General features: G+C 33.9%; 3 protein-coding genes across 16 annotated transcripts in view; 1 reads left to right on the top strand and 2 right to left on the bottom strand.

Moving 5' to 3' along the window:
- Positions 1-1,561, bottom strand: part of LOC118737087 (leishmanolysin-like peptidase) — a 33,166-nt gene extending 31,605 nt beyond the window's left edge. Inside the window, exons 1-2 of one of the 8 annotated variants that reach the window (XM_036467364.1) lie at positions 1,395-1,561; positions 536-727 (exon numbers count right to left, since the gene is read on the bottom strand). In XM_036467364.1, the coding sequence (XP_036323257.1) occupies positions 536-712 (177 nt within the window). In that variant the 5' untranslated portion in view covers positions 713-727; positions 1,395-1,561. Of the gene's footprint in view, positions 1-535; positions 816-1,279 lie in introns of all 8 variants that reach the window. The other 7 variants (XM_036467359.1, XM_036467361.1, XM_036467360.1 and 4 more) reach the window with 7 other exon arrangements.
- Positions 1,562-2,220: 659 nt separating this feature from the next.
- On the top strand, positions 2,221-10,292 carry LOC118737086 (unconventional myosin-Ib). Of its 6 annotated transcripts, XM_036467356.1 has the most exons (22): positions 2,233-2,402; positions 2,518-2,758; positions 2,815-2,930; positions 2,998-3,068; positions 3,129-3,698; positions 3,819-4,174; positions 4,266-4,329; positions 4,647-4,660; positions 4,714-4,798; positions 4,870-4,964; positions 5,056-5,203; positions 5,267-5,365; positions 5,442-5,665; positions 5,931-6,178; positions 6,253-6,389; positions 6,946-7,532; positions 8,016-8,075; positions 8,186-8,517; positions 8,609-8,744; positions 9,243-9,407; positions 9,470-9,597; positions 9,664-10,292. In XM_036467356.1, exons 2-22 carry the CDS (start codon positions 2,654-2,656, stop codon positions 9,785-9,787), a joined length of 3,864 nt encoding a protein of 1,287 aa, XP_036323249.1. In that variant the 5' UTR covers positions 2,233-2,402; positions 2,518-2,653; the 3' UTR covers positions 9,788-10,292. The 6 variants fall into 6 exon arrangements, 5 of the variants coding, with proteins under 5 accessions (XP_036323249.1, XP_036323245.1, XP_036323246.1 ...); XM_036467352.1 differs by having other exon boundaries at positions 3,129-4,174; XM_036467353.1 differs by having other exon boundaries at positions 2,234-2,402; positions 3,129-4,174; positions 9,243-9,395.
- Positions 10,293-18,391: 8,099 nt separating this feature from the next.
- LOC118737085 (4-coumarate--CoA ligase 1) lies at positions 18,392-24,999 on the bottom strand. Of its 2 annotated transcripts, XM_036467350.1 has the most exons (6): positions 24,645-24,999; positions 20,961-21,306; positions 20,510-20,837; positions 20,143-20,302; positions 19,917-20,071; positions 18,840-19,488 (listed from the first exon to the last, which is right to left on the bottom strand). In XM_036467350.1, the coding sequence occupies exons 2-6, from the start codon at positions 21,295-21,297 to the stop codon at positions 18,840-18,842; spliced, it is 1,629 nt and encodes a 542-aa protein (XP_036323243.1). In that variant the 5' UTR covers positions 21,298-21,306; positions 24,645-24,999. The 2 variants fall into 2 exon arrangements, with proteins under 2 accessions (XP_036323244.1, XP_036323243.1); XM_036467351.1 differs by lacking the exon at positions 24,645-24,999 and having other exon boundaries at positions 18,392-19,488; positions 20,961-21,297.
- Positions 25,000-25,181: the final 182 nt, after the last annotated feature.

The raw sequence follows: 25,181 nt of genomic DNA, 5'->3' as shown, positions 1-25,181 counted from the left end.
TCTTTCTTAAGTTGACTTAGGCGGTTATTGCTTATGACTACATTATGAATACATTATTGAACATTACGACCCTGGAAATGTAACAAGTAATCTAATGAAGCACAACATCTTTCACAGATCCGGGATTTTGCTCTGTGCGCCTCATTATGCACAGAGATACATATATCTTTATCGCTATTGAGTCTGCATTCGTCAATATCACCATTATAAAACGTAACACTTTCTTCAAATCTACTGTCTCACCAAGAATGAACCTTTCTAAAGTTTTATAAAACTTTGCCGATTCAGTATCAAATTTACTTGTCTGGGAGCAAATAACTTGGTCAAAAATTTCATAACATATCTTTCGAAAATACCCTTTCAAAGGGACTCGAGTACGGATTAACTACTAAAATTATACTTGTTTCAATGTGGGAAAACTAGCAAAAAACGTTCAGACCCTATTTTCACATTTTTAATATCTTGAGTAATGACGAAAATAGGCACAAGATTCAAGGATTTTAACATCGTCATATAAATCTCTGTATGAACTTACCTCATGAGCTTTGGGGTGCAAATGCTGGCAATTATGACCTGAGGTTACAAGCGGCAGGAACAGCACGCCAATAAGATAATACAGCTTGCACAGAAATTTTGGTGTCATTGATAAAAGTTTTTTCTTAGGCAGAATTTCATGTTTGTAGCACTCTCCCTGGGTGTGTTTGTGCCACATTTCTCTCAATTTGATCTTTTATTTATTTCTTGTAAAAATTACATTTATCACCTTGGTTGTTTCTTGGTAGACTATAAGGTGATTAACGTAATATAAAGATAGCCTTAAAGTCCCGATAAAAAGAATGAAGATTTATTATTAAGTATGACTTTATTGCAGGAGTTGCAAATCGATTTGTTTAACGGACTAAAAGAAGTTTTTGCCGAAATATATCTACGCTGTTTTTACATTCACTTTAAAACACAGCACAACTTGCAAATTTTAGACAAAAAACACTGTAATTTCGTAATTTGCGTGTCACTTAAAAATACAAAATTAAAGCAAAAGCATATCAGATGCTAAAAAATGGGTGCGACCAAACCAATGGCGGTGCTTTAACCATCAACGTATCATGGATGCAGTTACAGCTGTCGTCACACCAATTATGTACTTTTTTTTCTTTGCCTTGTAACTGGAGCTCTTTTTACAAGGAGCTATAAATCTGTAAACAATTTACTTGAAATACGAATACAAAAAAAATTTAAAACTACTTTGCCCTTATAGAGCGCATTATGCATTTTTCTTTACCGCATTCACTGCATTTTTGATTTTTTTTTTTCTGTAAAAACGCCTCCGTCAATTTTGTAGCACCGGTTATATTTTCACTTTTGCATAACTATAAATTAAAATTAAGCTCACTAACTCGAAATTAAAGCCCAACAAAAATTAATATAAACGAACATCACATTGCTGTGCACAAAAACATAAACTAAACAACATTTTAACATGGACCTTAGAAAACGAATGAACAGCCAAGATGAAAAACTGCAAACGCAGCTGCGCAAATTTGACATACTTTTATGGCCGAGTTGCCAAGTTTTATATTGAAGAAAACATTTTTCATAACGTTACAAGATTAACTTCGGACTGGCATACAAGTTTTGTAAATACAAAAATAGGCGTGTCGAGTGGGTTTGTTTATTATTCAGTATTATCTTATAAAATCTATGCATCATTGTCTAATAATATACATACATACATGCATGATATATTTACACGTACTATAATTCAGATAAGGCAATAGTTAATGGCATTGGATGTGCAAAGTTGAGAGCAGAGATAACGCTGTCTTCTTCAATATATAATACGTATACGATTATTTTTTTTTTGTTATTTTGTGGAATATTTATGATTGGATTTTAAAGTTTGTGAAGTTCGTCATACTACCATTTTGTAAGTGTTTCATACAATAAAGTTACTTCAATTTGCATAAATAAAAGCTGCATTTCCTTATTCATTCTGAACGTTTGGAATAAACTTTTTTGTTTACTTCTTCTTTGGAACGTTTCTGATGATATGTTAACGTATATTTCAAACGCATTCTGTTTATTCCATTCTGGGATTAACCGGGATGTATAAAGAAATGCAGCCAAAGCAGGGCAAGTTTACTTTGCGTAACGTAAACGAGCTATAAAATGACTTTTAAATTAATTGTTTTCAGACATGGCAGCATTGCGAATTATTTACAAACGTCAAATAAAGCAAAAATGTCATATTTAGAAAAATTGAAAGAATGTGAAAATGCCTGGGGGCGATTGTGAAAAATTATGCTTTTAGAATAAGAATATTTAATTTAATACAAAATAAAAATACACACTGAAAAATGTTATTGTAATACGAAATAAAGCAACTTTATACTTCTAGTTTGAAGGTAAGTACTTGATGATTTTATGTTTTCGAAGTCGAGTTGAATTTGCTAAAAATACTTCTAGTTGACACCATATTGAGACAAACGATTAATATGAAATATTTTGTATTTTATTTAGCACTAAAAAGAGTGGGTTATCGTCATCACTCGGAATGGATAGTTTATTAATGTGGGACCTTTAGTTTGAGTTGCGTTATTCTGATTGTTCACTAAATTGATCGAAAAAATATATATATACATACGTACCGCGCACTATGGAACTAGAGGTCGGCACTTGGGACTCGGTTTTACTGGAAAATCTTTCGGAAGACAGCTTTATAAATAACATACACCTTCGCTACAAACGGGACAGCATATACGTAAGTAAAACTATCTCAGATTTCTCAGAACTCGAAACTTATGTTTCTACGCTTAGACATACATTGGGACTTCCGTTGTCGCGGTAAATCCTTATCACCACATATCAGAACGAACTTCGGATACTATTCGAAATTATGGCAGTAAAGGAATCTTTCAGTTACCACCACATATGTAAGTTAATGTAAACATATGTATACAAAATTGGAAACATCGGTATTTATTTAATATTTTGCTATAGTTATGGTTTAGCTAATTTGGCATTTCAGTCACTTAAAGATCAAGGCGAAGATCAGTGCATTGTACTGACAGGTTGGATTAATTTTTTTTCTAATGAAACAAATACGTAATATTATTTCATTTTTTGAAAAGGTGAAAGCGGCGCTGGCAAAACGGAGTCTTTCAAAATGATTGTTAACTTTCTTACGCATATTCAAGATAAAATAACTCTAGTACAACAAATTAAAAAAGAAGTTTCGAACAGCACCGCTAGCACCAGTTGTTACACCGGTTACGCGCCTTTGCATCGACGTACGTCTAGCAATTGTTCTGCCACAAATGTTCCATTATCCAAAAAATCTGATAGCGTCATGACAATAACAAACACCTCTCGCCGGCAATCGTTGTCTCCCGGGCTTGGGCCACGTCGTTGCAGCACAGCAAATATATCCGCACAACGCATTCGGGCTGAAAGTTCTGACCGTAGTCAGACACGGCGGAATATGCGAGAGAAAATAGTCGATTTCGATTTCTCTCATCATAAAAGCACTGAAAATATTTCATATATTGATAGCAAAGGAACATTTCGCAATATTGATAAACATCCGTCAAAATCTTGCTTTAAACACCAGCCGACACAAACGGCCCCAATGGTCACTGCCGCGCTTATGAATACAAATTTCGCAACATCTTCTAAACACCTGCATAACGCCCACCAAGCAGGTATTTATACTAGCGGCGGTTGTCGACAATGTGGCCATAGTAAATGCACACGTGCTTTAGCATTGGAAATTGATTCCCGAAATTTGCCTTTTAAAAATACCAGTACACAAAATTTTTCAGCGGGACCATCAAGAGCAATGCACCGAGGTAGTTTCTGCAATTTATTGCGTCAACATTCCACAGAAAGTCAAACCGACCGTTCATCATTGATTGGCTCGACACAACGTATATCTCTATATGAAGCACACAAACAGAATCAAATGTTTGCCGCTTCTATTTTTAATCCAAGTAATGCGTCGACCTGTGCACAAACTTCTTCATCACTTTCACTCTCAGGGACAATGAATGTGCCTAACACAAGGTCACGTCGAAAGTCGCCCAGTCAAAGGCTGCGAGAATGTGTCACCTGTGCGGATGTCTTTCTCGAGGCTATGGGAAATGCGGTGACTTTGAAAAACAGCAACTCTAGTCGTTATGTAAATACCACAAATTGTATTCCATATAATTCGTTTAAATTTGTCATACGTATGTATGTATATTTTAAATATCAACCTATCTCTTGCACAGGGTAAACTATTTGATATAGAAATCGATTTCAAAGGTGATCCCATGGGCGTACATATAACACATTGTAAGTATAATGAAATTTCAAATATATATATTATTGGCCCTATTATGTATGGCGACTGGTTTCTAGTTGCTGGTCTAGTAGCCGTGGCTACCAGTATCGTACTTATGCAAAGCGATTAATCTCGGTATACAGAATGTTGGTACATATATGGTCGCCCATCGGCTATCAGTCTTCATACAAAAAAAGGTCATATGTATATACATATGAACATGCATGTAAAATTGTGTCACGTTAATACGAAATATAATTAATAATATTAATATATAATTATATTTAACAACATAACTCGTTTCATGTCTGCCAATATTGTAAATTAGATATGTTGGAGAAGGTAAATTGTGAAAGAAATAGAGCGATAAACTTTAATATCAATATTAATTTCAGACTCGCATTACAAATACTAGTGCCGGGGAGCGAAATTTTCATATATTCTATCAGTTGCTTCTGGGAGCTGACTTGCCTTTGTTAAGTGCGTAAACTTTTGGCAGATAAAACAAATGTGTTTCGAATAATATTATACTCGTTATTTTATTTTTGAAGAATCCTTGAAGCTGTATCGGAATGTGGAAAAATATGATATATTGAGAAACACAACTGCCATTGAAGAAGATCGCGAAAATTTTCATTATACAAAGGTGTGTAAAGACTCGCATTTACATACAAACAGTAAACATATGTGTATATAATATTATAATTTTACACTAAACATACTTATTGACGCATTAGAAATCGCTTGAGATACTTGGTTTGACGTGTGATGAAATCACCTCCATTCTTCGTGTGATTGCAATCGTATTAAAGTTAGGAAACTTTATTTTTGTTCCGATAACAAATATTGATGGGACCGAAGGCTGTCAAATATCGAATGTTTACGGTACGCTCCTATCTAAAATTTGTATAACTAAAGTAAAAATAAAAAGCCTAATTTTACATGCAGAAGTTCAAGAGGCTGCGCACTTACTAAATTTAGAAGCTCAAATCTTAATAAATTGCCTTACTAGAGCCAATTGCTCAAATAACACTCTGGAAGATGTCGGTGAGTATTATTTAATCCTCTAGTTTCTTTTAAAACATTTTTATTGCATACTTTTATATAATCTATTCAATTAAAGGCTGCGAATTGGACGCTCGCCAAGCGGCCAATGCACGTAATACCCTTTGTCGCACACTATATGGACGGCTGTTTACTTGGTTGGTGAACAAAATCAACGAAACTTTAAAGTCTACACAGCGCGAAAAAAATTTAGCTTTACTAGACTTTTACGGTTTCGAATTGCTTGATAATAATTCATTTGAGCAATTCGCAATAAATTACAGTGCCGAAAAAATACACCAGGTGTGTTTATAATGGGCGCGTTTTTTTCACGCAACGTCTTAACGTTTAAAACAACAACCATCGACAATTTCCATCTAAAAGCAAGTTATTTTGATTTTATCGACAACTATTCATAAGGGCCATACAAATTTTAAGCGCCGAGACGTATGTATGCGTGTAAAAAAACACGCCTAATGTTGTAAATCTAATTTCCTTTGGAAGTAAAATATTTAATTGGTAATATAACTCTTTACGTATTTATATTTGATTTAAATCTTATTTTCAGAATTTCGTTCACAATGTCCTTAGGCTTGAGCAGGAGCTTTACATCCGCGAAGGACTGGAATGGACACGAGTAGACTTTTTTGACAATGAGTCAATTTGCGAACTTATCGACAAGCCTTGCTACGGTATTTTGAGTATTATTAATGAGCCGCATCTTAACAGCAATGAAGCGCTTTTGTTACGAATTCAGCAATGTTGCGCAGGACATCCGAATTTCATGACTGGCTGTCAGAATTCAATGTGTTTTAAGTAAGATACTTAACAAACTTGTAAAGGCACAGATTATTATAAATATCTGTTTATACATATATATTAAATTTTAGAATCCGCCACTTTGCCAATGTGGTGAGTTATTCAATACACCGATTTCTGGAAAAGAACTCTGACGTTTTGCCAAAGTTTGTTAGTGGAGCCCTGTACCAAAGTAAATTGCCTCTAGTTCAAAGCCTATTTCCTGAAGGTAATTCTTTTAAAAATTTAAATTAAAATTGCACTCAAAATCAAATACTATGCACTTTTTTATATTTTTTACTTGTTGTTTATTCCAATACCTAGATATTGTCAAAGCAGGCGGAAAATTGTCCTCTCTTTGCCTAATTAGTTTCCACGTTTAGGGCCGTTTTTTCAAGTTGCTTTTAAAATATATCTACCCTTAAGCACAAATTTAATTCTCAAATGCTATTTAAAAAAACGGCCCTTATCTAATGTACATATAAAAATATATATGAAATGAGAATATAGTCAACAATTTTTATAGCAATTGTTTGATAAACTCGAATGGCCCTAAATATTTTCTCATAAAATATTCTTAAAGTTTAATGTCGCCTCCGAACGGCAAATACATTTTTATGAGAAAAAAATGTTAATGTCAGAAATGCCCAGGGAGGTTTGCCATTGCCATATAGCGGTTATTCCTTACAAACATAGTTACAAATATATCTCGATAAATATTTACTAAGGCATGCATGTAGACATCTGCGCGTGCTAACTTATTCCATTTATTATTGTTTTTTAAGGCAATCCCCGTCGTCAAACATCTCGCAAGCCAACTACGCTTAGCTCCAACGTTCGTACTCAACTGCATACATTATTGTCCATCATTAAGAATCGCCGTTCGCACTACGTTTTCTGTATAAAACCGAATGAGTGTAAGCAGTCTCATACGTTCGATCTAGCTTTGGTCCAGCATCAGGTGCGCTATATGTCTTTGATGCCGTTGGTGCATCTCTGTCGTACAGGACATTGCTTCCATCTACCGCATGCAAAATTTTTTAACCGCTACAAGTTATTAAATAGTTCAACGTGGCCACACTACCGTAGCAGTGGGAGTAATGACAGTGGTCCTGGTGTCAGCATTGTGGAGGGTATTGCGCTCATCATACGTAGCTTACCATTACCAGCTGCTGAATTTACGATCGGGACGAAAAATGTATTTGTACGCAGTCCGCGCACTGAATATGAATTGGAGCAATTTCGAAGGGAGCGTATCAATGAATTAGCCATTTTAATACAGACTATATTTCGAATGTATGTGGCACGGAAACATTTTCTTCGAATGCGACATAGTCAGATTGTTATTGCAAGCGCTTGGCGCACGTGGCGGGTGAGTAAATCTTATGTTATCAGCACAAGATCTTTGTAGTAGTTAGTTTTGTGTGTACATATAGTAGTTTACATTAAAATAATCTACTACGTTTATTTTAAAATAATCTACTATTTAGCCCTTCTAATATGTATGTAGATCACTAATTTTTTGTTATCCTCCTACTCCATTTTACATAATTAATTAAAATATTTTGCAAATTACTTAGTGCGCTTTAAATGACTACTATTCTATTCTGTGCTATCTTACTTAGCATAACTTTACGTATTAATTAATTATGAAAAATTTGAATAAGCTTGAGGCCCAGTAATTATATAAAACTCAAATGTTTATTCTGTTAATTTTTGTTTTTAATAACAATATTGCTGGGATCAATAACTAAAAACAGAATATTGACATATTTACATATATAAATACATATGTGTTAACTGTTCGTTGTTCGCTTCTGGTTGTTTCTAATGCATGCGCTGTTTAATTATTAAGGAGTGTCGCTTTAGCATTCCTTTTAAAGGCCGAAAGCATCTTTGGAGTCTCTACCGAAGTGTAAGCATACCAATAGCAATAATTAATGTACTAATATATTTTCATGTACCTTGTACACATGTTATATTGGCCTTTTACAAAATCTATTGTAAATCTTTCATTCATTTCAGGCACGTAAGGAGTATACGGTTATGAAGTATAAGCGCCAAGTTAGTTGGGCTGTCGAAGTTATATCGAGATATTATCACCACTGGAAAATTCGACAATATTTACTTACCATACCAATGCGCTTGCCGCCAAATACGTTAAGCCCGCTTTCTACAGATTGGCCGACAGCGCCCAAATTTTTAGCTGAGACATCTCGGTTACTTCGAGCTATTTACCACCGTTGGAAATGCTATATATATCGCAACTCTTTCGATCAGACTTCGCGTAATCGTATGCGTGAAAAAGTTACTGCCAGTATTATCTTTAAGGATCGCAAAGCGTCATATTCTCGCAGGTCGGTTTACAAAACATACCTTAAAGATTTTTGATTCGGTTTTGCTGTGAGCACAGTTTACTAAATAATGTATGAATTCTCTCTCTTGTAGCGTGGGTCACCCGTTCGTGGGAGATTATGTGCGGTTGCGGCATAACCAGCAATGGAAAAAAATTTGTGTAGAGACCAACGATCAGTATGTGGTGTTTGCGGACATTATTAACAAAATTACACGTTCCAGCGGGAAGGTATTGTATATCTAGCTAAATAATATAGAAATTAAAATCGTTAAGTAAAGACTTATTTTTTAAATTATAAGTTTCATATAGTCTAAATGATGCCGATGCATCTCATTTGCTGTGGTTTCAGTGATTCCCAACTATTGATATGAAAATATAAATGCACACATGAAGGTTTGGAATTTTCACCTGTGGCGTTTTTTCTCTATTAATTTTACTCAAGATTATAACGCGAATTTGTCTACAATGGATCAAAAGAGCTCCTTTAATCGATATTATGAATTATTCGCTGTTGACAGCTTCGATTACAAAACGGTTATAAAAATGCTTGCTTTTATACTATGTCCCTGACAAATATACATACAATATGTATATTATAGGAACTATTAACTTAAAATATATGTAATATAGAGGATTTTTATGAAAAGAATTTTCAAGACTTTTTTATTTTTTTCTAACAGTCTAACTAATTAAACTTACTGCTATGCATTTTTTTTGTAACTATAGTTTGTACCAATACTGTTGGTGTTGTCAACTTCGTCGCTGCTGTTGCTGGATCAGCGCACACTACAAATCAAATACCGGGTGCCTGCAGCGGAAATTTATCGCATGTCTCTAAGCCCATACTTAGATGATGTAGCAGTATTTCATGTTAAAGCGGTAGATATTCACGTAAATATATGCATATTTCGACTCAGTTTATAATTTATTTCTCTCTAATTTCTTAATTTCAGTCTGAGTTTGGACGAAAAAAAGGCGATTTTGTATTTCAAACGGGACATGTAATCGAAATTGTTACCAAAATGTTTCTTGTTATACAAAATGCCACGGGGAAGCCACCGGAAATACACATTAGTACCGAGTATGTTGCTATTGCGAAATCATAACTATTACCATTACTAAATACAAAAACAAAATCTCACTTTAGATTTGAAGCGAATTTTGGCCAACAGACAATTATATTCTCATTTAAATATGGTGGCATGTCTGATCTGGTTCAATCTCAACCAAAAGTTACACGCAAAGCGAATCGCATGGAGATTACTGTGTAATCAAATGTATTGGATTAGCTTAAGTGAATGTTGTCAAAGTTTCACAAAGTGATTGGAAACTGTGGTAGAATAGATGGCCGAAGTGTTTCAACAAGATGTTATTATTATAGACTCCTCTTTGATCGCTGACAATCAGCTAAAACAAAACAAAATTAAAATAGAAAATCGTTATAAATGAAAGTATGTATGTAGATGTTTTAAATTGAGCATTTTAAATGTTCTTATTTCTTGCAAAATTATTAAAGAAAAGTAAAAATTTTCATACATTCATGAACTTTAATTCATATATTTATACATTTGAAAATGATTATATTATGTGTGCATGTGGATATTAAATCAATTAATTTTAAATTATTTTCATTGTGTTTGTTACATATTTCCTTCTCACAGCAGCATTTGGTTTAATTCTATGTATTAATAATTTTTACTGCCTCCGGAATATTACGAGATTTTTCTTTATTTGTGATCATCAGGTATCCCAATCGGTAATAAAATGGAATGACTATATTGTGGTGTCAATTATTTAAATTAACTTCAAACCCTGGTAGCATAAAGCCATTGCGCTCTAGTAAGATTCTATTTTAAAAGTTTTTACGCATATTTTAATTGTCTAATGGCTGATTTTCAATAAAATTTTATCCAAAATGATACTCTTTTAGGTAGGATTTAAGAGTTTAGAGAGTTCTCTGGAAAAAATAATCTGATACCGGAATTATACTTAACTTCATTTATACCACTTTTTCATCTAAACAATTGTGTTATGGTTTAAACCCTATAAGCAATCGAACTCATTTTAGAGTCAGACAAGTCTGAGAATTCTGAGTTGTAACTTTCATTATGAACTCAAAAAAGAGTGAGAAAAGAACATATCGCTAGCTTAGAGTGAAAAGTTGCTAAGTCCACTTTTTATGAAAACTCATATTTTGATATAGGAGGCTAGAGAAATTGAATAGGCATCGTTTCGAAAATTATAAAGGTACTTGTTTTATTTTTTCCTCTTCATAAGAAATAAAAGGAAAATTTGCTAAGTCCAAAAGAAGCACCACAAATCCTATAAGGCCAAAATAAGACGACATCTTTTAATAAATATCGAATCCTTCTGATTCTTATGGAGTTTTGCTTTGCTTTAAACGCGCAAAATGTTTGATTCAAAGTCTTGAGAAATAGTTAAAGAAAATGGCTATAGGAAGATTTTTTCCTCTCCTGTAAAATTTTTAAAATGGGACTTAGCAACTTTTCTTTCTAAGCTAGCGATATTTCCCTTCTTAGAAGGGCACGCCAATATGAGCCCAAATAAAGAGTCATATTAGAGTCTGAAATATCACGCTTTCTGAGTCTTAAAAATAAATATTCTTTATAATTCTGATTATTTATAAACTTTTAATTCTATGTGAACTTAGTTACTTTTGTTCAACTCAGAATCTGTGACACCAAAAGAGTCCGAAACGTGATAAAAACATAACAATGTAAACCCATATTAAAAACATTACAAGGTAAATTCATTCTCTCAATTCGTCCGCCATGATTTTTTTCTGACGTTTGCAAGCATTTTAATTCTTAATACTCCCGGGGAGTTTTTTCGCAGGGAGGAGGAAATTTGAATTTTCAAAAAAAGCTGTTTGACCCTTTTTGACAGTTCAACTCCACCCTTTAATATAAAAAATCGTCGGAGGATTTTTATTCATGATAGGAGGAAAGGGAAAAGAGAGAAAACTCCCAGGGCGTTTCTGTTCAGAATCGACCTGATAAAATTGAAAATAAAAAAAAGAAATTGTTCACAATTATTGTTGTTTGCTATTAAAAATGAGAATGTGTGTGTGAGTTTGAATTTTGAACTTTGAACTTTTATATTTAGCCTTATCATGAGATTCATTTTTAACGAAACGGTTCACTTTTCACTTTTGGTTTCCATGGTTTTACTATGAGCGGATAACAAATTTTGGGGTGAACTTTTTTTCAGGCGAAACTCAGGGTAATACAGATTATTTTAGCTGGCAAACGTCAGGCTGCCTCTCAATGGTTTTGCCTTGCTATATTTGTATAATGGGTAAAAAATCATGGCCGACGAATTGAGAGAATGTATTTACCTTGTCATGTTTTTATCTTGGTCCGAAATGAGTCAGTCTGGTTGACTGGTCTCAGAATCATATTTTTGACGAAACAAGGACTCATTTTAGACTCATCAATTCTGAGCACTCGCAAATTGTTTTAAGGGAACTATGTTCCATTTGGCAAAAAAAAAACAAGTATTGTAATATTCAAATGCGAAAAAATAATAAAGCTAGTCTTACAACACACAATAAAAAGATAACGAAGGCGAAGAGGGAAATCTTTAGAAGCTTCTGGGGAAACTTAACATTTACTACTGTAGCGACGAAACTTCATGAAGCCCTAACAAAGGAAATGGTGGACACTCAACCAGAAATTAAGCTACCAGACGGTATATACACAGATAGCGGTAGAAAGGACATGTTTCCTAATATCCACGCGGACTATAAAGATGGCAACACGAAAGTTTAAACCTACTACATTAGACTGGAGCCTTGCAAGAAGTATCTTCTCACGAGCCAGAGTCAAATGCGCCTTGGACGAGATTTAGCTGGTACTATTACAACGGGGATGTTGGATGATCCGACATAGTTCCACCAAAAAAAAACCTTTTCTACTTTATTTTTCCCGAAATAATATTTACTTGAAAATGCAATATTTTGAAATTATTTTCATAGTCTTAAATTTTTATTTAATCTAACTATTAAGGTATTTACATAGTTGCGACTCCTGAACAACAGCTTGATGAAAAATGTATGGGTACACACCTGAGTCACGTGATTGTTATAAATGTAATGGTTTTATCAGATGAAATAAACAAAAGGTGTTAATATATGTAAACTTAAAGAGTCAATAATATATGTATGTACACAGAAATACCTTTATATGCACATCTTTATATGTACATATGTACATCTATGTAGATATGTACATAGGTACATATATGTAGATATGTACATAGGTACATATATGTAGATATATACATAGGTACATATATAAATAGAAATGTATGATAGTGCGCATTTTGTGAATACGTGCATACGTTTGTAGTTCATTAAGGAGAAAACAGTTTTGAAACGAATTTTTCGAAATATTCAGCTGAACTTTCAATAATCCTCAGAAAATTTACTTTGAAAACCTGTCTACCTGTGTCTTAATAAACCAACACCTTGGGCAGCATGTAATCCCTGTTCTTCCAAATTGTCAAAATATTGTTTAAACCTAAAAATAAAACGAAAAAACAATCCCTCATTCACAGAATTGTATCCATATTTAATAAAAGTTGATAATGTTGTCTTACTTTGCCATTTTTTCTTGTGAAAATAAATAATAATTTAAATCAGCATTTAATCATTATTTTATGATTTGTATTTTTTCGCTTAAAAATAAGAATTATTGAGGCATTTTCTGGTTTTCGTACGAATCGAAAATTTGAATTTTTTGTATAGAAAATGATATACGCCCCAATATTGGGTTTTCTTTTTTCGATCAAAAATAATGATTATTTTATGGCTTTTATTTTTTCGCTGACATAATATGTAATTATTATTAAGTTTTATTTTTCCACTTAAAAATAATGATCATTTATAAAATTAAAAATGCCATACAGACGCAACCAACGGAAATTTTGACCTGAAGATTTTTGAGCTTATTCCTTTTATTGGAGTGTCGCTTCTTCTTAAAGGGATACGTCGGAAATTACGCTGATATAGTTTTGGAGTTTTTCGAATAATCATTATTCTTAAAGGAAAAAAAAAATCATTATTGTTGATCAAAAAAGTAATACAAATAGAATTTCCTTTGAGCCAAAAAATAAAATTCAAATATTTAATAATATATTTAATCTTTATTGAGTAAACTCGAAATATAAAAATCATTTGTGGTAAGTGTTGTATGTCGTCAGCTTTAAAACCCTAAAAAATATATTACGGGGGTTCGCAAAGTACCATCAAGGTCATATTATGAATTTTCGCAGTGTTAAAAAATAGTTGTTTTTGGTTTCAGGTTCTCTAAACATTTATTTAAGCTTTTAAAGTTTACGACATACAACAATACGACAATTACTACACCGTTGTGAATCCCTCAATTGTAAATTACAGTAAGACGTACGAATACAAATACGTGGCTATAGTTAAAATTGTCTCCGATGATTTTTTCGGTTAAAACTAAAAAAATAATGATTATTTTCCGTCCCAGGTTATTAGCCGCAAATCTCATCATGTGCGAGTCGTCCGCGCATTGTACGAAATTTGAGTACAGAGCTGGGAAATAATTGAAGAGATGTGCACAGCATATGGGGAGTCTGGACGTTCATTTGCCACCATCAAACTTGAAACCGAGAGTTCAAGCATGGCAGGTAGTCGCTGGAAGAAGATCCCTGGTCAGGGCGTCCAAACACTGCCTCCGCCGCGGTTTGTTGGGATTGCGAAAAAAAACTACAATAAATGGAGACTATTTTATGCCACATTATGACAAAAGTGCGTAAAGTGCTGTCAGTAAACGGAAAGGCCAAAGGAATTTTTAAATATGTATAAATTTTTATACACGAGTGCACTTGTCTATTATAATTTTGTTCACATAACGGTTGTTTGTAACAGCCAAAACGAATCGAGATAGATATAAAGAAGTGTACGCATATATGATCAAGAACGAAAAAAGAAATCGATTAAGCGGCGACTGTATGTCCGTCCGTCTGTCCGTCTGTGCACACGATAGCTCGAGTAAAAATTTAGATATCTTAACGAAACTTGGTACGTGTACTTATTTTAGGAGTAGGACAGATGGTATTGAAGATGGGCAAAATCGGACAATAACCATCCCACTTCCCATATAACGGTAGTTTTCCGAAATTCGAAAACTGCGATATTTTAGTAACTACTGAAGCTTATTCACTCAAAATTGATATTTGCAATGATTTTTAGACGAAAAACAAGAACATTATTTCTGGAAAAGGGGCATACTTAGCCACGTCCACTTATGATTACATGTATATATCTTCGTAGCCGCTACACTAATTCCTTCCAAATTTGGCACAGTTGTTGGCCTTGGTAAAGCATACCAAACGGTTGAAAATTTTTACAATTTGGACAATAACCACGCCCACATCCCAAATAACTGCAATTTTAAGGAACGAACGAAATCTTCGTTAAATCAGTAAATACTGAAGCTGATTTATTAAAAATTGATGTTTGCAACAATTCTTTAGCTAAAAGTACGCTTATGATAAAATTTCGAAAAAATGGGCGTGGCACCGCCCACTTATGACCACATATGTGTATCTCGGCGACCGTTCGATAAATTTGTACCAAACTCGGTATGTATATTGTGCTTACTGCACACAAGCAAAATGTTGAAAATTATTGAAATCGGTTTAAAATTACGCCCACTTTATATAGAACGGTAAATTTCAGAAATGCTTAAGACTCCGATATTTCGATATTTAAAGTCGCTTGTATCGAAGATGTTTGAAATAGGGGTAAAACCACCCCTGCTTACCATGTGGCGGTAGTTTTCGGAAAGGCGAAAAAACCATATTTAATACTTGTGCCGGGTATTAAATGCTCTTTGAAATTTTAAAGTCCTTTTAATAAAAAATCTGACGTAAGAGAAGAAAACTAAGAACGCAGTTTTTCTGTATTTGACCCATAGTTTTGCGAATATATTAATTTTTTTTTTGTATTCAAAATTGACTTTCGCACGGTGTTCAGTATATCCAGCAGGATTTTGGTATTCAACAGATGCGTCGTTGTTAATAATTCCCAGAGGTAAAGCACAGATATTGTTAAACCGCATTTTGCAGTATAACTCGTGGTCCATTACAACAGAACTGCAGCAAAGACATTACTGCCGGTAGCAATTATTTTCAAATAATCGGAGTGTATTTAACGGCTTCTTCGTGACGGGATTTCCAACGCTCTTTGAAATGAAAAGTTAGCCTTGTAAAGTGTAAACTATATGGAATTTAAAAGGCTTTATTTTATATTTGGTAAAAATTGTATAAACAATAGAACTTAAGCCCACAATCTTTCGGTAATAGATAATTAATATTGTAATCCACTACAAAATATATGTATGTTTTTATAGATACATATCGTCACCTGAAATGCAAAAAGACGTAACATAAATTTTCGCTGAAATACAATAAGTCGTAACTTATAAAATTCAAAATTCACTTTTTCTTTAGATATAATGAAAAAAAATTATTAGTCACGACTTTTTCCATTTCAGTGACAATGTTTGTTACGCCTTTTTGTATTTTTGGTGTCGGATATGTACATATGTATGTAAATATATCGCTCACTTACTTCAATAGTGTCATTATGCCAAATTTATAAATTTTGAGTTCGAGTATGCAGAAATTACAGCTACCTCTTCTTCTATGTTGTGTAAACATTTCATAGCTGTATCGATTACTAGTATCTCACTTGAACAAAATATGTATTCATTTTTACTATGGGAGTATATTGAGGGCTTATTTCAATACGATCTATCTACAGTTTTCACAAAAATTAGATTCCTATATAAAAATGCAACTTAAAGCATAAACTGACGGCAGCATCGATCCGGATCAACTCGTTAATTCGGAATTGCCTCGGGAATTAACTGCATTTGATCCGGATTAAGTCCTAGATTTAATTACGAAAACTTAACTAGGATCAAGAGAATATTCCATGACAACACTGACCGAAACTTAGAGAGCGTAGAACACAGAGAAAGAGCAAAGCAAGCATGGGCACATACCTTTTTATCGTTAATGCAGTTACCATACTAATTCAAATAGGAATCCAATTGAAATTGAATAAGAACTTATTTGAATTAATGCGGTGACTGCATTTCCGACGACAAGGTGGATGTCAATGCTAGTGTTAAATTTTCTTCGTGTTCTACGCTCTCTGAGTAAACAAATACGCAAACACAGCAGTTAATTACTTCATCCGCGGTAGTAGAGTGATGAGGGCTGCGTACTACAAGCCTGCAGGTCCCAGGTTCGATCCCCAAAAAATTCCAAAAAAAAAAAATTAGTTTTTATTGTTACTTAAATTTTTTAGTTTTATTTGATTAATATATTTAATTTAACTTTATTTTATTTTCGTTTATTTTATTTTATTTCACATTTTTTATTTTATTTTAGTTAATTTAAAATTTTAGAGTTTAATTTTACTAAAAATGTCAAAGACAACTAACACTAAAAACACGCGTCGATAATCCGGATCAACGTTGCCGTCTCTCTATGCTTTTTGACTTAACTGTCTTCGATGATGTTAATGCTGATCTTGTATATCGCTTGTCAGAAAAATTAACTAATTTCAAAATTTAAACTAGGTTCATTCCTTTTCTTTTTGGACTAAAATCTGAAAAGTGTCAAAATGCCAGAGCGTAAGCTAAATGCGCTCACTAAAAGAGAATAACAGGAAAAAGTAAAGGAACGCAAAAAACCAAATTTTTAGTCCAAACAATGGCAACAACAAAACTAACATCAAAAAAGAATATAAATTTACCTATGTACAAAACACATTCACACAAGCACAAGCACGATAAACACCATGAACGAAAGACACAAGATCACGCGGTAAGGAAAAAACGAAAAAAGTTATTTTCTAGCTGCCGAAATCTCGACGCCATCTTTGTTGTAAGAAGTAAACAATGAAGAGAACGGAGAAAACCGCGAAATTGTTGAACGCATGAAAAATCATTTTTATTATGCAAATTCTTCTATAAATCATGCCGTTGTGTTAAATTATTCTTTATCTTATGTGTACACACGTTGTCACAAGTGAAAATGAAGAAAATTGCAGTAAAAAGCCACCACCAAATTGTAAACAACGAAGAAATGTAAATAAACGGCTAATGTCAAAGTCGCTCAACTTTTTTCATAAATGCGATTATAACGGGCTAGTCTCCAGCCCGCGTAATCTTGTCTTTTTGGTTCATGGATAAACACTTCGATGGCGGAGTGGAAGATCGACCTACCTCGGCAGCCTGTTCGAAAACGCTCTACCTCAAACAATTTTTCAAGAACGTCCTATTTCAGAACTCGTTTCAAAAACTCCCTATCTCAGCTGTCGATTCAAAAACGCCCTATATCAGCATATTTTCAATACATTTCGAAGTGAGATAGGGCGTTTTTGAACCGAATTTTGAGATAGGGTGTTTTTCAATTAAATTCTGAAGTAGGGCGTTCTTGAAAAGTTTTTTGAGATAGAGCGTTTTCGAACTGGCTGCCGAGATAGGTCGATCTTCCACTCCGCCATCGACTTACTATATCAATTATTTTTTGCCTCCTTCCAATTTCAATGGTATGTTTTTTGGAAGCAGGAGGAGAATGGAAAGAATTTAATCACCTTTCAAAAAGTAACGAAGTTCCACAAAGAGTTGTTCATAACAGATAGTATTTACTTTAATTATTTAATTAAACCAGCTTATTTACTTTACGAATATAACCTCTGATTGTTATTAAAAATAAATATTTGTATGTACAACCAAAGTTGGGTACGTCAGACCGCGTATAACTTGAGAATGGATGGTCCAGGTCCACTGTGAGCTATTTTTCTATTGTTTTTTTTAAGGATATGAAGAAAATATTTGTTTGTGGAAAAAATATATAATTTTGATAAAAAGACGCCAAATCAAAACATTTGGCGCTTACTTATCTTTCGCGGTTATTGATCGATTGCTTCTTGTTAGCGAATGAAGAACAAACCTTTCTTCAAATTTAAAGAGTAAAAATTTCACTACTAAAAATTTTCTTAAAACTTGCAAAGAAATTTGGAAAAGGTATATCACTGTTTTGGTTTTTAGAAATATGGTGCGAGTGTCATTGATAAAATTAGAGTGAGCGAGAGTTTTTCTTTCAAAAACACGACACTAAAATTAATTATTAATTAATTATTAACGTTTTTAACATGGTTATGACACTATTAAAGTAAATCGCTCATAAATGTTAACTTTCTAAAATCTTGTCATACTGACGATGGAATTTGCGGAATCTTTATACATTGCTAATTTATAGTTTTGATAGCCGCTTCTTCAAAATATCTCTTAACACTCGGCGCAATATTTTGCCACTGGGGTTTTTCGGAATATCATCCACAAAAATTACACCACCACGTAAACGTTTCGCTGGTGACGCACGATCTGCTACAAATGTTATCACTTCATCTTCACTTAGTTCCACATTAGGCTGTTTTACAACAAATGCCATTGCTAATTCGCCAGCTTCTTCATCTGGTTTTCCAATAACAGCCGCATCCTTAATTTTCGGATGTGCCAAGAGCACAGCCTCAATTTCAGCTGGAGGTACTTGGAAGCCTTTGTACTTAATTAACTCCTTAATTCGATCCACAATGAAAAATTCAAAATCATCATCGAAATAACCGATGTCACCCGTATGCAGCCAACCATCTTTTATCACTGACTGCGTAGACTTTGGATCACCAATATAGCCCTTCATAATGCAACCGCCCTTAAAGCACAATTCCCCACGTTGATTAGGACCAAGTGTTCTTCCTGTTTCCGGATCGATAACTTTGGCATAAAGGCCCGTTTTAAGACCACCCACACTGCCCGGCTTGCAGGCAATATCGTTTTGAACCAACAAACTTAGAGTCGACTCGCTCAGTCCATATCCCTGTCGAATAACGGGTATGCCAATGCTAGGGAGGATAAAAAAAAATTATTATGTATATACATACATATGTACTCGCTATGGTCCCTCTAGGAAAGAGAAACATTCCGCAATGTATGCTTTACAGTTTCCAAATAAGCATGGAAACATTCCCTTTTGTTGGACAGTTAATTTCGTTTTTAACATCCGATGTCCTTAGTGGGAAACTTTACTCCTCGTTGTTCATGGACTGCAGGGGTAAACTTTCTCCACATGTCCATGGAATGTATGGGGAAACTTTTTTCCAAAAATAATCTTCAGTGAACTTCCTCAAGCTTTGCTTAAGAAGGGGAGTCGAAACAATGTTTTCACATCGTTTACATAAGCAACGAAGAGAAATGTTTCTAAATTAATGCCAAATGGAAACTTTCATATTTTCCTAGAGGGAAATTATACATTTGGAAATTTCAAACAAACCGCTTTTTTATCTGATCCTCAGTTTCCTTGCTAAGTGGTGCCGCGCCACAAACCAAAATCATCAACGATGATAGATCGTATTTATCCACAAGTGGGTGTTTTGCTAAGAAGACCATTAATGGCGGCACCATGAATGCCATCAATATGCGATATTTCTAAACAAAAATTTGTAAAAATATTACTTGTATATGTATGTATTGCCCTGCATTTGGAACACATTATTCACCTCAATTGCTCCGAGAAAAAGATTTTCCTCAAATTTCGGCAGATACACTAGAGTTGCTCTCAAAACCGATGTTGTAATTAGTGTAAGACAACCAAATGCGTGAAACCAAGGAATCACTGTTAGTAATGTGGTCTCGCCCATAGGAATAGCGGTTGACTCACTGCATTTTAATAGCAAACAATTACGAGCAATTATTAAACCCATCTTCTGAAAGACTGTCACAGCTCGAAAAAAATGGTTTTTCAAGAGACGCGTTTAATGTGTTCATTATATAATATATAGCTCAGATAAATTTTTTTTAGAGTTGCGATATTCTTTTACTAAATCTGTGATATGTAATATAGCAAACTATTATGTGTATACTTACAACTGTGCATCAAGTGTGGTAAGAATGTTGTACTGTGTTAGTTGCACGCCTTTTGGGAGTCCAGTAGTACCTGAAGAACATACTATCAACGCAACATCATCCTCTTTGTTTGCGACAGGCGTTTCAAAGTACTCGTCTGATATAATTTCCTTGCTGTTCATAAGGTCATCGAAATTTAAAATTTTATCATCTGAACTACGAGTACCAAATGTAATAACTGTTTTTACGAAGCTGTTCTTTTTTGCCACCTTTGCTATGAGATCTGCCGTTAAATTTGAAACAAATATAACCTTTGGCTTAGATAGATTGATGGCGTGATGTACTTCACCTGCGTTTAAAAAAAAAAAAAATAGTTTTGTATTTATCGGTAAGTATGCACATACATACATATGTATGTCTTTAGAGTGCACATAAATATTCATACGTGGGAACCATAATTTATTAAACTTACGCTCCGTGTAGGTTACGTTTAAGGGCGCCACTGTAGCATTCACCACGAATGAAGCAAATAAGGTAATGGCAAAACGAACGTTATTTTCACTCGATAATCCCACAACATCTCCATTTTTTACGCCCAAATGTTGTAACACATAGGCCATACGAACAATAGAGTCATACATATATTTAGCTGTATACTCCTGCCCAGTAACTGCATCAATTATAACCGTTTGATTACCAAAACTCTTATATTTCTCGAGCACAAAATGGCCTAAAGATTTGTACGAATGTGTTTCAGTGCAGGTAATTGGTCCTCCGTAGACGATATTTCCAGCAAGCAAAGTAGCCATAATGTAAGTCTTCAAATAAAAATATAAAGATATTTTATAGACGTACATACATATATACATACATATTTTTAACCCATAGCTCAATAATTATTATAATCGGGGATGTGCTGCAAATCGTACGATTTGAAATCGATGCGATTTCCAAAGTTTAATTTGGAGAATTCTTAACAAAACGGAAAAAAATTGCTTCTAAATCGAATAATATGACGTCCTTTTGGAGTTTCTATCAGTTTTTATTTGAAATATTTATTACTTGCATTAATTATAAAGAAAATATTTTGCAAATCGCATCGATTTGAAATCGTACGATTTGCAGCACATGCCCGTATTACTTTATTCTCAACGAAAATTTTTCATCCGCCCATAGTAAATACATGGAAACGAAATGTTAAAAGAGATCCGGATGTCGTTGCTAATTAGTTGAGCGGATATATACATACATAGGTATGTATTCACGTATATAAACATATGTACATATATACATATGTATATATACGTTCCACAGAAAGCCGCATGAAAAAATCCGCATAAAAAGCTTACATACAAAAACCGGGGATGCTCCCAGATACTCCATATAAAAAATTACAAAAAACCGCATAAAAAATCAGTGAGGTGATTAAGCAAAAAAAAAATATTTCTTCACTTCAACACTTATTAATCCATGTAAAACTGAACTTAAATAAAATTTTGTCTGTATTTTACTCGAACGCAAAAAAAAAATACCACAATAAATACACGAATTATGTAAGAATACAAAGACAAATTATTTATCAGAAGCATTGTCTCTTACACTGTAAAAAGTAATAAGAAACAAAAAATCAAAACCGCTACAGCGAAAAAATGGTTTGAAACACCGCATAAATTCAAATCCGCATAAGAAGAGACCTAAGTGTATCTAACTTATTTATAGGCCGATTTGGCTGCTGTTTTATGTTTATTGGTTATGTAAGCAGAAACATTTTTGCCAAAAATGACAATGGCGTCTGGGTCGAGATATTTTAAAAACCCGTATTTATGCTCTGGTTCGTTTAAAATTTCGCATGTGTAGTTGAAACGTAGTAAGACATAGGACTTACAAAGAATGGAACATAAACAACCGTGGTACAAAGCTCAATAAAAATATTCAAAATAATAAATGTTAATAAGCCACAATAACATTGAGAAATGCATAGTTTAGGAAGAGCGTGCCTTCAAAACTATACAATAAAGCAAATAAGCAAATGGATATTTAAATAGAACTGACAACAACAACCACGCTGTCGAGTTTAAATAGCGGCAAATCAGCTGCACTTTATAGTAGGTGGTTGAATAAGGAAAATGAATTAGCAACAAGAGTTTACGGGGTGTACATAGCATAAACAATCGTGGTACAAAGCTCAATAAAAATATTAAAAATTTAATGTTATTGTTTTCAAACGCGTAACCCGAATCAATTAATTTTAACTTACGCGTATGGTCAAACGATTAAACGCTAAATAAAGATTTCAAACTTTCGAATACAAATTTATTAATAAATCCGGTTTGAAATATGGACTTATTTGCAAATGATACTGGGGTCAGCGTAGCCGGAATCGGACTGATAAGAGTTATTCTTTCTAAGCACGGCCGAAGACTTACAACGCTGAAAGGTATTTTGCGCGAAAATCCATTCCACATATAACCGAACGTTTGCCCCTTTTGTTTTTTAAAGAAGAAGAAGACTAGTACTCAATAAGTTGATAATTGTAGTTCTCGGCTTGCATACTTACAATAAATAATAAATTTTATTTCACATCAATGTTGAACAGCAAAATATATATATTTTTACCAAAAGAAACAACGATATTATCAAAATATAATTGAAATGGAAAATATTGACTTCTCTGAAAGTCATGAGGCCCATGCGTCCCAAAGTAATTTCCACTTTCAAGTTACTTAAAAGGCATGCAGTTAAATGGACAAAGACAATATGTATTAAACATTACATCGAAATATGTAATTTCAGTGTCTTGAATATATCAGAAACAATCGTATCGGGGAAACTTTCCATTACGGCCGTTCGTTAAAGGTGCGGTGGGCGAAGGGGGAGTGGGCGTGGCACCTCCCACCGACCTTTTTGGAGAGGGCATGAACCGCCATTGGCAAAAATGAAACCCCCGACCACCTAGGCCCCGTATGGTTCCCTACGGACCCCTTAGAAAAATGGCCAAAAATCGCTATTTTTACTTGCATCCTCAGTATTTTTGCGTAGAATTCCTTTATGCGTAGGCGGCTTTCGGCCGCGCTTAGGGATTATAACCCTTACTACGTAGAATTCTCCTTTCTGTGTGACCTAACTGGGGCTACCGCCCCAGTGATGTAACCTTGGGAAAGAATGAGGTAACTAGAATTCACTTTCTGTGTGGTGAACCTGGAACTGCCGCCCCAGTGATGTCTATTTAGGTTACTGGGTGTTTTATAAAAATGTCTTGTAAATGAAAATGTATTGTGCAAATGAATATTTAACATTTTTCAAGCGAATAAACGCAAATGAAAATTGTGATTTTTGGCAATTTTTCTAAGGGGTCCTTAGGGAACCATAGGGGACCTAGGTGGTCGTGGGTTGAATTTTTGTCAATGGCGGTTCATTCCCTCTCCAAAAAGGTGGATTAGAGGTGCCACGCCCACTTACCTTTCGCCCACCGCCCCTTTAACGAACGGCCATAAAGGAAAGCCAACCCATCGTATCACCGTAATAGTCCTGGCTAGTTATATTGTGGTATAATCAGATAACGTAAGGACCTTAAAAAAATTAAAATTTCGTCGGTGATACTGCAAAACGGTATACATATGTCTATATGGGTTTATATGTATGGGGTTTGTCTGAGAATGAACTATATTTTAGTTGAAATTCGTAAAAATAAATAAATAAACATAAGTGGCACACAATATCACTTTGAAATGGCGTGCTATAGATATGACCGATATGTATGTATGTATATAAATGAAATTGGTTAGTAGAGTGATTATCTTGATAACAAGATTTATCTAATCACCAGAGTGCAAATCTAACTTACATATGTATAGAAGCAAGGAGAATTCATGCTTGTTTTAACCGACTTCGCAAAAAATATAAAGGTTATCAATCATCGGAAGATTTATTTACATTAGCATTTACTTACATGCATATTTATGTATGTTAACGGATAACTTTGAAATCGGTAGTGTCTTTTATTTAAAAATTTATTGTTTAAAGTCATACTGCTACAGAAGCTATGCACATAAATATGAATGCAATAAACTTTGGACCAAAACTTTAAAGTGGATCAAAGTTCGGAGAAGGACAAATAACTTATACATATGGATGTACATACGTTCATTATACTCACATGTTTAAATAATTTGTAAAAATTGGGAGAATAAATGCCTTTTATTTAGGTAGGTACTATAGCTGAAGCCAGACGATTTTGTATCCAAAATTCGTATAGTGTAGGAGCTCTATGTATGATTTATTTATGGGAACTTTCGCCTAATAAAACCACTGCCTGCAATAGAACTGATTGAATAAATTTAAAGGCTTCGTAGTTAACTTTTACGCTAGTCATTAGCACGATTCATTAGCAATGCTAAGTATAAACATTGGCAGAGATTGCAGCGATTAATCATATGATTAAGTAAATCGATTATTTCCGTCCAATTTACGATTTACTTGTATCGTAGATTTGTTTCATTAATCGATTAATTGTAAAATAATCGTAAAATTAAAAAAAATGAGTTCTGTAGTTGTCTAAACATTATTTTTGCTAACAACTTTACTCAACCCGAGATTCACAACTATTCATTTCAAAGATCCGTTAGCATTGGCCTCAGTAATGGAGTTGTTGCGAAATTAAATAATGTGCGCAGAGTCGTCACTAGAATCAGCA

This window comes from Rhagoletis pomonella, unplaced genomic scaffold (assembly GCF_013731165.1).
Source record: "Rhagoletis pomonella isolate Grant_MI unplaced genomic scaffold, Rhpom_1.0 Rhpom_scaffold_00004, whole genome shotgun sequence".
Classification (NCBI taxonomy): Eukaryota; Metazoa; Arthropoda; class Insecta; order Diptera; family Tephritidae; genus Rhagoletis; species Rhagoletis pomonella.
The sequence above is the reverse complement of the archived record's forward strand: the minus strand, read 5'-3'. Positions and strand labels throughout refer to the sequence as shown.

Excerpts from the sequence above, each read along its gene's own strand:
- LOC118737086 (XM_036467352.1), top strand. The coding sequence starts at position 2,654 with ATGGAACTAGAGGTCGGCACTTGGGACTCGGTTTTACTGGAAAATCTT. Across the intron at positions 7,533-8,015 it reads GCGCTTGGCGCACGTGGCGG|GAGTGTCGCTTTAGCATTCC; the intron begins GTGAGTAAATCT and ends TTAATTATTAAG. Across the intron at positions 8,518-8,608 it reads AAAGCGTCATATTCTCGCAG|CGTGGGTCACCCGTTCGTGG; the intron begins GTCGGTTTACAA and ends TCTCTCTTGTAG.
- LOC118737085 (XM_036467350.1), bottom strand. The coding sequence starts at position 21,297 with ATGGCTACTTTGCTTGCTGGAAATATCGTCTACGGAGGACCAATTACC. Across the intron at positions 20,838-20,960 it reads AAACGTAACCTACACGGAGC|GTGAAGTACATCACGCCATC; the intron begins GTAAGTTTAATA and ends TTTTAAACGCAG. Across the intron at positions 19,489-19,916 it reads GAGGATCAGATAAAAAAGCG|CATTGGCATACCCGTTATTC; the intron begins GTTTGTTTGAAA and ends TATCCTCCCTAG.